The sequence below is a fragment of the Orcinus orca genome, chromosome 5 (genome assembly GCF_937001465.1).
Source record: "Orcinus orca chromosome 5, mOrcOrc1.1, whole genome shotgun sequence".
Classification (NCBI taxonomy): domain Eukaryota; kingdom Metazoa; phylum Chordata; class Mammalia; order Artiodactyla; family Delphinidae; genus Orcinus; species Orcinus orca.
This window is the reverse complement of record NC_064563.1, coordinates 61,666,110-61,684,455: the sequence shown is the minus strand read 5'-3', so window position 1 is coordinate 61,684,455 and position 18,346 is coordinate 61,666,110. Positions and strand designations below refer to the sequence as shown.

The window sequence follows — 18,346 nt, the reverse complement described above, 5'->3', positions numbered from 1 at the left end:
CCCAGGTAACTGCTAATCTGCTTTCTGTCACTAAAGATAAGTTTGCATTTTCTAGAATTTTGTAGGAATGGAATCATACAGCGTGTCCTCTTTTGTTTGGCTTTTTTCACTCAGCGTAATTATTTTGAGGTTCATCATGAGTACTGTGTTTATCAGTTCTCTTGCTGAGTATTATTCCATTTTGTGAATGTAAGAGTTTATACTTGTTGATAAAAATTTGGGTTGTTTTCAGTTTTGGGCTCCTTACAAATGGGGTGCCATGAACGTCGGTGTACAAGTCTTTGTATGATCATACGCTTTCAGTTTGCTTGGTAAATAAATACGTAGGAATGGAACACCTGGGTCATATGGTCCCATATATCTTTAACTTTTTTAGGAAATACCAACTGTTTTCCAAGGTGGTTATACTGTTTCATATGCCCATCAGTAGTGTAGGAGAGTTCCAGTTCCTTCACATCATCTCTAACACTTGGTATTGTCTGTCTTTCTGGTTAAACCCATTCTAGTGGGGGTGAGATGGTATCTCCGTGTGGTTTTAATGTACAAGTTACTAATGAGCATCTTTTTATGTGCTATTTGCTCTTTATATAACTTCTTTGAAGTGGCTGTTGAAATCGTTAACTGGATTGTGTGGCATTACTGAGTTTGAGAGTTCTTTATGTGTTCTGGATTCAAGTCCTTTATCAGATAAATGATTTCCCAGTATTTTCTTCCAGTCTGGGCTTGATTTTCATTCTTTTAACAGTGTCTTTTGAAGAGCAGAAATTTAAAATTTTGATGAAGTCCAATTTACCAGTTTGTTTTCTTTCAGATTGTGCTTGTGTGTTGTATCTAAGAAATATTTGCCTACACCAAGATCATAAAGGATTTGTTTTACGTTTTCTTCTAGAAATGTTAGAATTTAAACTGAGGCTTTTAAAAACAAATAGTTTATTTGTTTAATTTTTAAAATTGAAGTATAATTGACCTACAACCCTATGCTAGTTCCAGGTAGGTGTACAACATAGTGATTCAATATTTCTATATTCCACAGAATAATCACCACTGTTCCCAGTTCTTTATGAGCTTACTGAAATATCTCCTTCCCTCTTCCCACAAAGGACAGCCTTTTCTACCTTGAGGAGGAAGAGAAACATAGACTACAATGACGGAGAACCGCCAGATGTGCACAGGAAGCTGCCATCCAGTGCTGCAGAGGACTGAGCCATGCTGCTAGGGTTTGCAATGATAGGCTTCTCTGTCCTAATGTTCTTCTTGCTTGGAATAACCATCCTAAAGCCCTTCATGCTCAGGTAAGAAACAGAGAGAGGAGACCTAGAATTTCCAGTTCAAATCAGGTGCAAGCACAGTGGTAGAGGAGGGGAGGGGAGGCTGGCTTTGGTTTCTCCAGAATCCCTGTTCCTCTCTCAGTGCTGGGAGGCAACTGGGTGTGGAGGAAGAGGTGGTAAGAAAGTGGAAGATACTCCTTTGCCGCTCCCCTCCTCCAATCTCAAAATTCTTTCAACAATGGTCCACATATTAGATATTTCTGTAGGTAGTAAAGTCTTTCTTTAACATGTAGATATCCCAGGGAAGGGGATGAGCATGAGCTTTTGCATGAGCATAACAAAAGTTTTTTGAGTCTGAGTTTTTTGAGTTTGCTAATAGCTACCTGGCACATGGTATTTGCTCAATAAATATTAGTTTTCTTCCTTTTAAGTAGTTTCCTTAGTAAATACATGTAATAATTTACCATTTATTAAATATATATGTCAAATATATATTTTATCCTATTTAAACCTATAGCAAGTCCATGATGGAAGTATTATTTTATTACTTAACTTTCATTTTATGAATGAGAAAGCTGAGGCTCAGAAAGGCCAAGTAGAATACCCAAGGTCATATAGCCAGTAAAGAATCTGCCTATTCATTCTGATATAAGACTCTTTGCCTCCTGATACTTAACTGAAGTTTGCTGCAGTGAGGAGGATGGGAGTGTTGATTAGGGTTGTAGAGGAGCTGTTTAATTTTGGGGACAGGCTCACACAACATGGGGTACTTTGGAGGAGGGTGGCACTGGGTAGGGGGTAAGCAAGGTATACCTCCCCTTTGGCTAGCCGAAGAGCAACAGAAGGCCCAGGGGGTAGAGGAAGAGGGAGGCCTAGGAGTTCAGTGAAGAAAAAGGTCATAGGAAAGGAACTGTATGGCCTGCTTTTGTTATTCTGATATCAGATTCATCTCCCACCATTCCTGAGTTACCATTGTTAGGGCAATAATATGGAGGTTATCCTCCACTATAGCACACAGTGCCACCATTGGAAGGATTCCAGGGGAATTGTCTCTCTGATATTAGCAGCAGGAGAATCTGTTCTGCTCCTGATCAACCAGTTTGCTTTTATTCAGTGGACACCAGGAATCTTTTATCTGGTTGTGTTTCCTTCATTGCTTTGGCTGCTAGGAAGCTCAGAGCCAAATTTGTGGCCCAGCTTTTATAACTATAGGGGATCTTATGGTCTGGAGGCTACATGTTTGTACCTTACTCTTGCCTTCATTCTAGCTTTCTACCTTCCTTTTCCTGTTACTCCATTTTCCATCTATATATCTATATCTGCATTACATACATCTACATAAGTTCAATAAATGTGTGAGTGTGTGCATGTGTGTGCAGGTCAGATTATTTTTTTTAAATGTGATATATTTGGGAGATGGTTTGAAGTTACCTTCTGTAAGCTAGTACCAAACTGTTACTCATATTTAAAACTTACTTTTCTAAGCATTTCTGGAAATAGTTTGCTGGAAGTAATTAAGGGAATGTTTAAGAGTGGTGAGTTCTCATCTCTCTTGCCTTGTGATCTTGTGCCACCAGAGAATAGTTTTGCTTCATAAAAGATGAAGGTTTTGCTTCATAACAGTTGAGAGGCTTGGGTAGCTCATACCTATCCCCACTCCCTTATACGCTCATTTCTCAATCAAACGATGGAATTTGTCTATTTGTTGACAAATAGACACACAATACTATTGAAAGAACATGCTGAATGTTTCAGCCTTAAATACGTTCCTGGTTCTACCTGAAAGCCTCTGGCCTGGCCCTTGTACATAGGAAAGAATATCCCACTCTCTATATTGGAGCTTCCTGAAATCTTCAAGGAAGGTTCAAATCAAACTCTGTTTGGCACTTGGTTAGGATTTAGAGAGTTTTAAGTTCTAACACAGAAAGGCAGACAACTCTAAATACTTTAAGATGCCTGGTCTAAATAAGTAGAGAAATTAATTTTGTGAAAATCAGGCCAGTGCTAAACCTGTGAAGGAACCTTATTTTCCATTTTTGCATTTTCACTTGCCCAGTATTTTATTCCTCTAAGGCCATATCTAGTGATTTTTTTTTTATGCCCTGGGCCTTGAGATCACATTAAAATGCAGTGTGTCTCAGTTTGTTATGTTAATAAAGAAAAATGATTACATACAGTCCAAGATCTTAATGAGAGTGCAGTCTGAACCTAGCTAAACAATGCTTTTCAAACATTCTGGCTTTAGAATTTGCTAATCTAACTTCTTGTGTTTAAGGCGCAGGGAAATAAACACAAAGACTCACCTAGATGTGAGTGTGAGGATACATGAGGAGGTGGACCTGTGCATTCAATCGGAGCCTTTCCTCTCACTCTCGTTTACTTTATCTTGGACCTGTTCTCTAATTATTTTATACACAAGTGTCCTTTCTCTTCAACACCACCGCGAAGTCTTCATGGGCAGGAATTTTGTCTGCCCCGTCTCATTGCACCTGTGACATTCTGTATATGCAGTCCATGTGTAAATTCTCAAGGAATGTTTAAAATTTAATTCAGTACAACACGTATTGAGCTTATACTGTGTGAGAGGCATTGTGCTTTATGCTTTGAGGAACGTAAAGACGAATAGGATATAGTTTTTGACCTTAAGGAAATTACTAATAGTAAAAACATGGCAAGTTTTCTAATGAGAGATTCCTCATATGATTTGCATTTGCCTCTTTGGAAGTAGAGTGGAATTGTACCTTGTTACCACAACTTTCGGAGGCTATGTTGTCTAAGAGCCGTGTGGTTGGACTTCTTCCAAAGGCACATTTTCACCAGGACAAGCTAGTGGGTGCATCTTGAGATGATGAGGCAGGAGAGAGAAGATTTCTGAGTGTGAATCTTTGTGGTTACGGTATTTAGGATAATATTGCACAAAGTGTGGTTCTCCAAATACCTGCAACTTAAATACTATTAAATATACAGATTCATGGGCCTCAACTTGGATCAACTGAACCCGAATCCCTGGGAGTGAAGTCATAGAACCCACGTTTTAACAAATTCTTCATTCTATGAAACCCACTCAGGTGATTCTGAAGTTTGAAAACCATTGATCTATAGTGAGAAACATGCAAGGAGGGTCATAATTGAGATGGAACTTGGCACTTTGCTGCTGTTTGTCCCATTGCAAGCTTCTCCATGCTCCCAAATCATTAGATGCCTTCTGTAATCATCCTACATTGCTCTGAAATAGATGCCTTGGGTTACCACATTAGAAATATAGGACTAAATTTTCTAGGGGTGAAAATCATTTATTTTTTTCCAAATTGAAGCACTCAAGAGAGAAGAATCTAACTGCACTATCATCCACACGCACATCTTGGACGACTGGATGGACTGTCTTTCACCTGTGGTGTGGACTGCCAATGTCAGGGCAAGTACCCGTGTCTGCAGGTGTTTGTGAAGCTCACCCATTCAGGTCAGAAAGTGCTCCTACATTATAATGAAGAGGCTGTCCAGATAAATTCCAAGGTAGTGTAAAGTTCATGTAATGAAACAGTTCTAATTACAGCAACTTTTCCATGGCAGACTGTCCCTAGCAAGGTGCAGCAGCCATCTCCAGATAAATCTGTTTTCTTCCAGTGAACATTGTGACAATGACCCAATCAGGATAAATGAAGCTAAAAGCATTCTTGGAGGAAAATGGGGTATATAGAAAAGAGAGGTCATATTGGTGTCTGGAATTTAAAGACTGGGCCAATGAACAGAATTATTCATCATTCTTATTTTTGGCAGTCTTATTTTTGGAGGTCCCATTTCCCATCATATCGAAAACGTTAAAATGTACTTACAGTCCACCTTAAATCAAACAAGTAATTTTTCTTATCAAAGAAATTTAAAGATTATCCTTTAAAGGATACTGAACAGGTTCATATGATTTAAAGGGTACATTTTCACATAACTATAAAAGTTGAGCTATATTAGATTAGTTGACATTTTACACTTTGTTGTGTTTACTTAAGCACTAATTTCAATCTGATGAGTTTGGTTTTCTATTTTGGATGCAGTAATCTTTAAGGTCTCATACAGTTTTGTGGCCCTTGGCACAGTGTCGTGAGTGCTTGGTGGATATGGCGATAAACCTCAATGTCTTTATTCCCACATCCTGTTTAGTGCTCAGAAATGGCCATTTCACTATTTGCCCTCCTGGCAACCCTTCCCCATGAGCTATGTAATAGGTTTCATCACCTTCTGAGATTAAAACTCCTCATAGCTTCAGTCTGAAGCGATTTCAGAATTAAAGCTTTTGTTTAAGTGCTTGTTTTCAGAGACAGTGCCCTCACCTTTCTTCCTCCTCCATATTCCTAGTGCTTCTATACACCTAAGTGCTACTGGGATAGAAATGATTTGCTCGACAGTGCTCTGAACATAAAGGAATTCTTTGATCACAAAATGGGACCCCCTTTTCATGCTTCCACACTCCAGACAGCCGATCCGAAGATGTCATTCTCATAAAAAATATGACCAAATGGTTATCTTCCACTGTTTATTTTGGCCTTCATGACTGATAGATGGTGCCCTGATAGTTGGCATGGTGAGATTAACACAATACCTGTCCCTCTTATGTGAAAAATATAGCACTGCACTCAGAGACGAGGTAAGTGCAAAGTTCCTTACATGGCACAGCATCAATTTAAACTGTGGACTGTTGGGAGGAGCAAAGGAAGGAGCAGAGAAATCTTAAGATGGTGGCCAAAGTCCGGGCCTTCAGATACCTGCAATTTCTGCACTTGAGGACCTAATTATGCCTGCTTGCAAACTAACTGCGTAGAAGCAAGGTATGACATTTCATGTGGGAAAGAAAAATCTCATTAAAAAGTCTCATTAGGTATTTATTTATTCTATAAATACATATAAATTCACCATCTTTTTTTTACTCCAAATCTCTCCACATCAGCCGGGAAGCATTTTTTGTTTCCACAGGGCAAAATGAGCTCACAGTCATTGTGCTTCATCTAATATCAGCTCTAGCTAGAACCTGTCATTGTGGAAATAAATGAGGAGGGTTTCTAAGCTATTGAGCACTGAACAGCCAGTCTAGTTCTATGCAACATAGTTCACATTAAAACATTTCTCAAGTCTTAGTGAAGAGCAGTTCATTCACTATAGAAGATAATAATCTGATAATTTCAGAAAATGTGGACCTACTGTTTTACCTCACCATCCATGAGAAAGGAGGAAAGCCGCTGCCTAGGAAGTTCACTAAGCTTAGCCTTATTTGTACTTAACCTTGCCGTGTACCATGTGATTTTTCTTTGAGTGACAAGTTTTTCTAATTATGCTTTCCGTAAGCGCATTTTGTTCTTTGTGTACATTCTGGAGGGAGTGAGAGATAGACTAGAAATGTGTTATGAAGTACGGAGAAGCTGTACTGGATGGAATTTAACATTCATCTCAGGTAATCCGCATCATAGAAAAGTCCCACATGGATAGTCAACAATTGTCCATACTTTAATTAATGAATCAACCATGGTTATTAAATACTGTCACAAGACTCTCCGAACAAGTGCTTTCCAGGTTAAGGTGAATATGAGTTGAAAACAGAGTTCGTTTTGAAACCAGTGTTCCTCAAAGTATCTTTACAATTTTACTAAAAATGTTGTACATCATGGACAATAGAAAGAATGACTTTTGAAACAACTTTTATACGTAGATGTAATCAAAACAGAAACTTTGACTCTAAGCCAATTTAATTCTTTTTAGCAAATAAGTGCAAGTCACACATTATTAAATAAAATGAATAATAGAGCACTATTGACTTCACCAGCAGTGAACAATTTTGGTGTTTTCTCCTCTTTCTAGTGTGGAATAGTGGCGAGAACATGTATCTCAGAGTACAATTTTTTTGAATTTGTAGGCCATAATTACAACTTTTCAGATATGTATCCTTGGGCAATTCAGCTGAACTGTTTGAGCCACTCTTATCTATAAAATGGGGATGATCTCTTCTTTCATGAGGTTATTTTTAGAGAAGAAACAAGGAAGAGTATGTAAAACACCTAGCTTAGTTTCTGGTACGTAGCAGAGGTGCTCAAAAATGTTTGTTAGTAGATAACAAAACTTTTGCTAAGTTTCAGTTTTCAGTCAGCCTTATCCCTCTTCTGGGTATATACCCAAAGGAAATGAAATCAGGATCTCCAAGAAATATCTGCATTCCCATGTTCACTGCAGCTCTATTCACAAGAGCCAAGATATGGAAACAACCTAAGTGTCCATCAACAGATGAATAAATTGTGATATATATATATATGTATATGTGTGTGTGTGTGTGTGTGTATAAATACATGCAATGGAATATTTTTCAGCCTTAAAAAAAAGGAGATCCTGCCATTTGCAACAACATGGATGAACCTGGAGGGCATTGTGCTAAGTAAAATAATTCAGACACAGAAAAGAAAAAACTGCATTTCACTTATATGTAGAATCTAAAAAAGTCAAATACATAGAAAGCAGAGAGCAGAATGCTGGTTACCAGGGGTGGGGAGGTGGGGGAAATTGGGAGATGTTGGTTAAAGGGTACAAACTTTGTTATAAGATGAATAAATCTCGAGATCTAATGTACAGCATGATGACTATAGTTAATAATACTGTATTGAATACTGGAAATTTGCTAAGAGAATAGAGTTTAGGTGCTCTCATCACGCACACACACAAAAGGTAACTATGTGAGGAGATGATACGTTAATTGGCTTGACTGTAGCAATCATTTCACTATGTATATCAAATCATCATATTGTAAACCTTAAGTATACACAATTCTTATTAAAAATAAATTCAAGCGGTCTTGGTACCTTTTGTTGGACAGCTGGGTATAGGGGCTGGGGTAGGGAGCTGCAGGAAAGGATTCCTCCCCACCTTCTCTTGGCTAAATATCATATGCATTTAAGGTCCAGAACATGATGTTTAAAAGGTCGTAATAAATTATTTTGTATGCCAAAGACTTCCCCATAATAAAATATATGTATGCATACACACTTTAAATCATTCTGCAAATTGAGATTCTCTAGATTTCTTAAATTAAGGGCACATATCTATTCCATTTCTTAGTAAGTTTGACACCCATCTAACAATATGCAGTTCTTTGGATTTTTCTTCTAACAAATTCAAAACAGTCTGAAACCTGAAGTGCATGAAAGTGTGAAACCTAAAGTGTTTCAAATACTACAATTTTCCATTTATTTAGTGGCTACTTGGTCCATCTCAGGAAAGAGAGACATTATGCTTGAAGAACAAAGTCAGTTTACAACAATGTTAACTCAAAGTCACTCTAACCATTTGGAAAATAAACAAAATTTTAGCAATTATTTGCTGTGAATTGCTTAGAAGTACTAAATATCAATGCCCATGTGAATTACTGGTCCAAGAAAAGCCCAGACTTACCTTTTGCAAGGTTTATGATAGCTGAATGCAAAACCAGTTTGCTTCTAGCTGAACTTCACTTTTAGGTTCTAGTCATCAACTGACTTGGGAAAAAGTCTGTCCACACATACAAACACATTCATACATGTATGTGTACACATATATTTCTGCTTAAAATACAAGCACATAATTCTTCATGCGTAAAGGAAGTTAATATTTAAACAGGTATTTCTCTAATATTCATCACTTTACTGGGACAGAAAAATTGGCTTTTAAGGCATAATAGTTTCAGGTTTTTATCAACTATACTTAGTCATTATTGACAAGAACTCAAATTCAGCTAAATTTTGATTATTAGCAACACTGGTGTGCTGTTAAGTATTAAAAAGAAATGGCAAAATATAATTATCACAGTTTTTTGTTTAACATATAGTACACTAAGGATGTTTGGACACAAGTCAAAGTAATATTTTTTTTTAATAAACAGCGTGACGTTACAGACTGCAAAGTTAAAGTAAAGCAGACATTGACAGTTTCTGATGAGCATAAACAGTAAGTGCAGTCACAGGCCAAACTTCTTGCCAGGAACAGCAAGACTGGGGAGAGGTCTTAAATTTAGTGACACTGTATTATTCTATATTCTCAGTACAATAACACATGCACTTGCTGTGTCAAATACTTTTTGGGCCATCATTAAAAGAACATTTAAAAACATTTTCCTCCTAACTAATGCAGTATACCACAGGACTCCAACTCATTGAATGACAAAATATAGTGAAATAGATTGCTACAATAAATCGGGCTAAAGAGGGTGATGGGAACTCCTTTTTGAAGCTTCCAAAGTCAACAGTTGATGTATCAGTACTCTAATTTTGGTAGTGCCACATTCCCAAGATGTTACGTTCTAAAAGCATACATTCCTTTAGATTTTATTCAATCCAATAAAGTCTGAGGACTGAGTCACATTGAAACCATTAACTGCATTAGAAACTTTGGTTCCATAGCCAAAAACATTTCTACAAATCAGATGAAGGCCAAGCTGTCCAGTACTCTTAGGAACATAAATCTGATAAGAGGATTTTTCTTATGAAATCAGTGGATAGTGACCACATTTGGAAATTTATACTAGAATTAAGGAGTTTAGCCTTATTAAAGATATTCTGAGAAAATAATAAAACTGTGAAGGTTTTCTGCCTCCTTGCTATCCTAGGATTAACAAAATAAAGAATCACCTAAAAGTATACATGGCTCTTAGCATAACCACAAAATTATTGTAGTGAGAGATTAAATAACGTTTTAGATAGATTCATAAACTTAATTTAATGCTTACAAAATGCATTACCCTCCCCATACTTACCAACATGAGGACTGGAGTCTACTGTTGGTAGTGAAAATCAGCTACCAAACTACACTAATATGTACAGTGGACTGATTTTACTTTTTTCTTCCCTGCTAAAACTCTTAAATGTAGTTGTGTAAAAATTAAGTCGTTAAGATTTTCTTATGGCTCGTAACTATCACTTTATGCTACCTAGCATGGCTGAAATATGAACATATCTAAAACCAAGCAAAAGGAATGGCGCTGCATTGATAAAAAGTGCAAAACCTTACTCAAGTGGAGTACTTGAAGGAAATAAGCTTGTTTAAAAACTAACATCCCAACTTGGGAAACTCCTTATCAATTTTAAACTCTTCTGAATTTTAGAACCTTGATGTTTACACCTTTTATAAAGGATGCCTCTTGACTAGGGCTAGCAAGCACTGTGTATACAAATAGAAATGTCTGCAAATATACACACACCAATTTCACTAATAATAAAGAAAACAAAACTAATTTCAAATGCCGAATTCAAGAAGCCAGTACCATGAACCTCCTGGCACTACTGCCTTTTCCTAATGGTTGGAGCAAAGATTAAATTTTAACACAAATTTTTTCTTAATGTCTCCAATGCCATTAAAAACAAGGCATGCCAACTCTGACTTTATAAATCTAAAATACAGTGCCCTGCAAATTTCTGTCGTATCAGAGCCGGAAGTACTGAATTATTGACTCATCTATTTTTTTTCCTTATTAACCTTCTGAGGTAGAGTTACCCATCCAATTTTATCAGGACCATAGTTATCGTAAGCTAAACACTATATTCTTTTCAGAAAGTGAAAATAACTTTGAAGAGAAAAGAAAAAAGGCTTCCCAGGCCATGGCACATAAGATACATTTACAATTTTTAATGTAATAATTAAAAAATAAAAATGGTTTGTCTTTATATTTTAAAAAACAGCCCAGCTGTATTATTCTCTGTCACCAAGAATTATTGATATTGTCTGAGGATTCTATCAGTGCTAAATTATATCGTTCAGCCTTCACAATCCCATCCTTGATGAAGAGTTAATTCTCTCATGTACGCACAATATACTCTCACAACTTGCAGCCATCTCTTAGTGCCCGATCTGAGCAGGATGGATATGAAGGATGTAATTCATTCAAGCAACTCCTCCCTCCACATTCCCCTCTTCTCAAAAACATCTGAAGTATGAAAGTTGTTTTTGAATGGTAGAAGCACCACAATCCATAACACCACATATGGTCTTTAAACTGAAGTATTTTAGTGATGTCTTGGACATCAAAATCAATTTTTAAGGTGGATTTTGAATGTGTGGGTCCAGCCCAGGTCTGCAGTTTGTGCAGATACAGAAACAAAAGGAACTTATAACATTCAGAAAAAGTTAACTTGCTGATTTTAAAATAATGCTGGAAATTAAATTTCTTCAAAAGTTGGCAAGCATGAGCTACTGGTCATGATATGAATTAAATGGATTTACAAATCATTAAGAAACCCAAGTTTATGTACTGTGAAATTTCCATGGTGCCTTTAAAATAGGCTGCTCATAATTTTTTTAATAAATGCCAAATCACTAGATTTTTGATGGAAAAAAAATACAGATGGACTGTGTTTTACCTATTTGAAAATCACCAATCCATTTAAAATAAAATCCAAGAGGGTATATACATTCTAATCAAGTAATTGATTATTTTCCTGATTAATAAGAACTACACTTTACACAAAATACTTTATCAGCAGCTGTTTTCTTCAAAAAACCAATAGTCATAGTTTCACAGTTGAAAAAGTTACACATTAAAATATTTTACAATTCATTGTATATTCACCAGGTTCCCATTTCCTAAAGGGCTTGTAATATAAAGCAGATTAGAAGGGAAAAACCTCAAAGTTGATTACTTTGACACTAAGTTTTACAGAGGACACTAAGAACCACAAAAAGCTTAGGTTCTATCGTAAAATAGTGACCAAATTCCATTCTTCTTTAAAAAACCCAATTAGAAACATCTTTTTAAAAAACCAAATTCCACAACATGAGTAACAGATTTTAAATTAACAGCATTCTAAAAATCTTCAAAATAAATGATTTTATATAGCTGAGAATGATAAAAAGTTAAAGCATGATTTTCAAATAGTTGATTATTTCTTGCTAGAATGTGCTTAAATTAGTTTTATTTTCTTTAAACCTGATTTTCTTCTTTTCTCCAAAATAGTCATTGAAGGAAATATTGCTCAAGTGACCAAATGAAATTGTTGAGCCAATACTCAGTTATACCACATTCAATGACAAGGATGGTCAGCCACAGAAACTGACCAACTGGAATTGATCTCTGATACTCAAGTACCTGGAAGTAGCTATATTATCACTGACTTGAAACATATCCTAGTCACCCCATGTAGCATTTAATTCAATTTCTGGTTCCTTGCCTTGAGTACTACCTATCCATTTTCCCTTATTTTTAAGGTTGTTTACATAAACTCTGCTTGGATTTGTTTGAAATGTACTTTGCATTTAGCTAGTTCATTTAATGTATATTCTTTATAGAATTTGTCTACATTTCTTCAAACGGAATTAATTTGGTTGTAATAACTTAAAAATAAACGTAAATGATAAAAGTTATGTGGCTTGTGTTTTAATGGTGGAGAGGTCCTAGGGGAAGGGGAACTATCTGGACTGATGTGAAAAATGCAAAAATTGTATAAACTTTGTGCAAGGAAGCTCAAAGCTTTTTTGGCACTCAGTAAAACACAGTTCTCTGTTAAAAACTTCAGATTCCACCATCAAAGCTTCAGATTTGTACCATTTCACTGAGTTTTCCTGTAATTAATCCCTGATATAGAAAATACTGGGATGTTAGTATGTATTAACTGAATAAATCTAAAAGACACTAATTGTTAATCATGAAATTTTAATGTTATGAAATCTGTATCTGCAAAAGAATCTATCTGGTCTCCTGCTTAAAACAAAGTTTAAATTCTTCTTAACTATTCTAAGACAGTTTAGGGAAGTAAGTTCCCTAAATAAGTTCCCAAATTTATTTTTCTTGCTGGCAATATTATGTACATGCTTTAGTGAGGTACCTAAATCTCCAGTAATTATGCCCTTTAAGGGTTCTAAAATAGTCAAATATTAAGAGTATTTGTATTAGAGTCCCGTTCACTATTCAAGACTTCTACTATAGGTAACTGATTTCATAAATGAATATTTTTTAAGTGATGCTGTATAAAATGTGCAGTCTTCATAAAGTTGTACTCCAATAATATGCCTAGTCTAGAAAACTGTCAGTAAATTATTGCACTTTTTCTGGTGTGGCACCTGGACATTTGCTAAAGCTATGTCCTAGGGCATTAATCATTCATTTGAAATACTGAGTAAAATATCAGATTGTAGAGTGATAACTAGCCTTAGCCCCTACATCTTGGGTTAATGTTTTTCAAAATGTTTAAGAATGTATCCTGTGCTCAAATGCAATTTAATAAAGTTGGAGAGTGAGTCCTGACAACTCGGAAATGGGACATGATCTTAAAATGGTTTAAGGCCCTAATTTTATTATGGAGATACTGAATAAATAGGCTAAAAAGGTAAAAAGTTCATGGTTTCTATTCCCCCTATTATAAAGTATTATTCATGAACATACCTTGGTAGAGGGGTTAAGCAATCAGGAAGACAGTCTAAATTGTGTTAATTTTGGTAACTAATTTCATATGGTTGAGGCATTCTCAACTATAAAAGAGGGTGGAAGATGGGGGATTCAAGTGAAAACAGAAGAAAATAAAAGGAAAGAGGAGGAACTTTCATCTGTTTTCCTTAAGTAGTTATACACTAGTCATTGGTATAAATGGGATAGTGCCTGAGCCTCACCCACAGATCAAGAGAAACGCTGACCATGCTGCTACAAACAATAAAAAATTTGGGGTGCAAAACAATGCATGACTATGGGACAGATCATGTAAATAAAGAATATATATTAATGATAGTTTCTATAATATAAATAGCCTTTAATAAAAAAAATAATCTTTTTAATAACATTAATACTCACTTCTATTTTCTGGAAAACATGCATGAAAAATGTATTCAATTCATTGCAAAAGGAGAAAAAAAAATCTAAGGTGAATACTGTACAATTCTGGAGCAAGAATTATTCCTGCTCGTTCTTTCTCTATGATGATTATTTACTTTGTGGGAGCCCAGAATTTCCCTGGGAAATAAGAATCAGATTCTTGTAAATACTGTCCAGAAAAAAAACCCCAAAACACCACCTTATAACAGGTCTCATTTGTGACTGCTTCCCAAACTTTGCAGATAAGACCCCAAATCATCAAAAGGTTTGATTTATTAAAAAGGAAAAGTCTCTGATGAAATCTCAAGAGTCCCTTACACCCCAAGCATTTTTCTTCATCAAACAAGGAGTCAAAAATCCACTTCAAACTATAAATTGAACAGCAATGGAAAAATAAAAATTTTCATTATTTTCCAATCTTAGTGTAATTTAACATCAAACTCCAGTTTACTTGGACCTAATGCAATAATAGATTTTGTTGTGTCCACATTTCAAAACATAAAACATTTGCAAGACAAAAAAAGAACATCATTCTTTTTCCTTCTCCATCATTTCTATATATTTTGGGTTTTTTTTTGTTTTGTTTTGTTTTTTAAAAAAAGATACAAACAATCTTTAAAGTTTACCTTTTTTGGACTTAAGGCATAACATGAAATTGCGCATTATTCTAAAGCTTAATTTTGAAATGAACTATTTTAGTGCTATCGAACCCTGTTTGCGTTTACATTATTTAAATTATATAGTATTTTATTTCTGTTCCTGTTGTAAATTCTAATGCTGTTCATGGATTGTGCAATTCCTATGCAATCAGTCTTTGCCTGTTGACAGTTATTAACAGTGCAGTATAGAATCCAGATACTGAGCTTTCAGTTTCTTAATCATTTCAGTTCAAAGCATGCTGCTTAATTGTGTGGAAGATCCAATCCATTTTTGTTGTCCAGCCACCATGATGTGCATCATTCATTTGTTTCATGAAATATTCCAAAGCCTCCTGCTCAGTTTTATCTAAAGCTAGGGTCTTTCGAATGTATGCAATATCATCAAAAGACTGTAGTTCTGGCATTCCAGAGCCAAGCATCATTGAGAAAAGATTTATGAAGAGATTGGCATGCTGCCGAATAGCTAGATAAGCCTTGTAACACATCTCCTGAAACCTACAAGTAATAAGAACAGTTTGGTTAGTATGGAGTAAAACGTGTTAATACCTTCAGGTCTCTGCTCAAATGTCACAAAGTTAGAGAGGCCTTCTTGGACAAAACTATAAAATACAGCATTCTTCTCCCTACTCCTCTTACCAACACTTTCTGTTCCCTTTACCTGACACCAGAATGTGAACTCTGTGAGTCCATAAGCACTTTGTTTACTCTCTATCATCAGCTCCTAAAAGAATGCCTGGCACATTAGCAATTTAATAAGGATTTATTAAATGTATGAACTGGTCCATACTAAAGCCTCTAGGGATTAGGTTAGGGCCAGGACTGAGTTATAGATAAAAGAGAATTTTATAAAAGGTTTTTAAAAGTACTTTAAGGTTTAAGATAGACTAATGATACCCCATATGGTGGTTAAGAAAAATTATGAATAAACATGGTATTGATGGTTGACTGAATTCCTCAGATTGTATGACTAAAAAGTGTTGTTTGAAGCACTATACATGATTTGTTAATAAAGAGAAGGTGGAATCCAATTTTTAAACGGCAGTGAACAAAAACTTTTAATGTACTATGAAGTTTAAGGATCACTTTCTTTTTAGGCCTTAACTAAATCAATAAATTAAACTGGTTTTTCTTTCCATTTCCTTCACAGCATTACACAATAAATAAATAAAAATAAACACAATAAAATATCCAGTTTATGCTACAATGTTAATAAAACATTTATTTTTAAATTGCTTGAAAAATATCGATTGTTTTGGTAGAGCAGCAAGAATTCTTTATTTTGTGCTTTTGATGTCTTGAACTTACCTCTCAAATTCTCTTGTCTTTGTGCATTCTTGGGCTCCTTTACTAATCACTATTAAGAAATCTTGTGTCAAAACAAATGGCACACGCTCTCGTTTATAACCAAATTTTTTCTTCTTGTGATCCAAAAAGTGTCCAAAATCTATATGAAACAGCTTTCAAAAATAAGAAATTATGTTATAGTTTGACAAATGCAGAAATACAATGTCCTGAATTAGTAAATTTAAGAATGTCGAGGGACTTCCCTGGTGGTCCAGTGGCTAAGACTCCGTGCTCCTAATGCAGGGGACTCGGGTTCGATCCCTGGTCAAGGAACTAGATCCCACATGCCACAACTAAAAGATCCCTCATGCTGCAACTAAAGATCCTGCATGCCACAACTAAAAGATCCCACATGCCGCAATGAAGATCCCGCATGCCACAACTAAGACCCAGTGCAGCCAAATAAATAAGTAAAAAAATAAATATTAAAAAAAAAGAATGTTGACACATTTAAAAGAGGAAGCTATTACTTGTCCATCATCTTTAACCATGATGTTACTATTGTGACGATCTCCAATTCCCAAAATGAAGGTAGCAACACAATATCCAGCACATGAACGTGTAAATAGATCGATGGCTGCATCATATCTACAAAGAAGAAATAAACACCTTTGAGTTAGTATGGAAATACAGAATGATCCAGTCCAAACTGGGAAAAGATGGTCAAAGTTTTTAGTAAAGTCTGTATTAAAACAATGAAAACAATCACTGACATTAGGGGGAGGAAGTAATTATGTTTGAAGATCTGAGGAACTCTGGGATTCTCAAGTGTTCAAAGGTTTTTAAGAAAATTTCTAGATATTCTCTGACCAAAGCATAATTCTTATTATAGTGAAAAAATACTTATGTCATTAAAATAAATTTTTTCTAATCATTTTAACAATGAATTAGGAGTAAAATTTTTAATTTTAATTAATTTAACCTTAGCTTTTAAAAAAAGAATAAGCACTAAGAAAAACACATTTTAGATTCTTAAGGTGAATGTACAGGATTTCACCAAATTATAAGCAATTCTGATCATTTAAACTCAATAACCTCAAATATTTCAAAGGTTGAACATATCTTTTTCCAATGTAAATACAGTTTTTTTTTTTCTTTTCTGGTCTAACTCAAAGAAATATACACAACCATTAAAAATCTTGTCTATCAGATACAAACTTATACTAGCATAGAAAGAAAAGAATAATAAACTCACATTTCTCCCTTGTTCTTGTCTTTGAGCCACTGATGTAGTGTGTGGCTGTTGAACTGCAGGGCACCTTTCAGGCCTCCTTTACACTGAATTTGCATAATAGTGTGAGAATTTCTCACCACCTCAATAAGTCCCACACAGTCACCAATGGACAGACAACCATAAGGTAACATTCTGAAAAAGGAACAAGACTGCAGTTAAATGATGGGATTTTAAAACAGCAAATATTTTATCTTTTTTTTAATGTGAAGATCTAATTGGTTTTATTAGGAGATTGATGAATCGAGCATCATTCCATCTAGCAACTCGAAGGGCGCTCCCTAAAATAGCAAGGCTAATACAGGAATATTCTATTTGCAAATTTTTCATGCATGACCTTTACTCCTTTAACCTAGTTTTACTTTTCTTTTATTACAACATGACAAATATTCCTAGAAAAATCAAATTATCTGCCATCATTTATTATAACCTCCAACTGTGAAAGCATTTAATTGTATATGAGAAAAGCATGAAGAAAATTATTGTGGCTATTCAAAGTTTATAAACATTTATGACTTTAAAAATAATGGGTGAATTTAAAGATGTTTAACTGACATCTAAACAATACCTTAGGGTAGCAGTTCTCAAGTTTTTGGTTTCAGGACTCCTTTAAACTCTTAAAAATTATCAAGGATACCAAAAAGCTTTTATTTATTTGGGTTATATCTATTGACATTAGACATTAAAATGGAGAAAATTTTAAAATTAAAATATTCATTAATTCATTTAAAGTAATATTTATACTCATTTATATAAAAAATACTATCTTTTACAAAACAAAAACCCTAAAAACAAACAAAAAAAACTTAGAAGAGTGACATTGTTTCCCATTTTTTCAAATTTCTTTAATGTCTGGCTTAATAGTATGCAGCTGGCTTCTCATGAATGCTTTTGTATCCAATCTAATGCAATGTTTTGACTGAAGCATATGAAGAAAATCTGGCCTCGCACAGATATGTATTTGGAAAAGGGAGTAATAGCCTTTTTCAGATAATTGTACATATTTTTCTTTCCTACTGTTCCAAAACTTGACAAGAGATAGTTT

General features: G+C 35.0%; 2 protein-coding genes across 3 annotated transcripts in view; one reads left to right on the top strand and one right to left on the bottom strand.

The window, feature by feature from the left end:
• The first annotated feature begins 249 nt into the window (after nt 1-249).
• KCNMB3 (potassium calcium-activated channel subfamily M regulatory beta subunit 3) lies at nt 250-9,449 on the top strand. Its single transcript, XM_049709845.1, is given in 6 exon segments — nt 250-311; nt 1,101-1,292; nt 2,754-2,803; nt 4,583-4,648; nt 4,651-4,781; nt 9,157-9,449. Coding segments are annotated over 6 exon segments (570 nt in total). The 3' UTR covers nt 9,226-9,449.
• Nucleotides 9,450-14,322: 4,873 nt separating this feature from the next.
• PIK3CA (phosphatidylinositol-4,5-bisphosphate 3-kinase catalytic subunit alpha) overlaps nt 14,323-18,346 on the bottom strand; it is a 106,235-nt gene continuing 102,211 nt past the window's right edge. The window contains exons 18-21 of one of the 2 annotated variants that reach the window (XM_004270521.4): nt 17,266-17,436; nt 16,541-16,658; nt 16,032-16,183; nt 14,323-15,221 (exon numbers count right to left, since the gene is read on the bottom strand). In XM_004270521.4, the coding sequence (XP_004270569.1) occupies nt 14,951-15,221; nt 16,032-16,183; nt 16,541-16,658; nt 17,266-17,436 (712 nt within the window). In that variant the 3' untranslated portion in view covers nt 14,323-14,950. Of the gene's footprint in view, nt 15,222-16,031; nt 16,184-16,540; nt 16,659-17,265; nt 17,437-18,346 lie in introns of those variants that run through there. The other variant, XR_004483628.2, reaches the window with a different exon arrangement.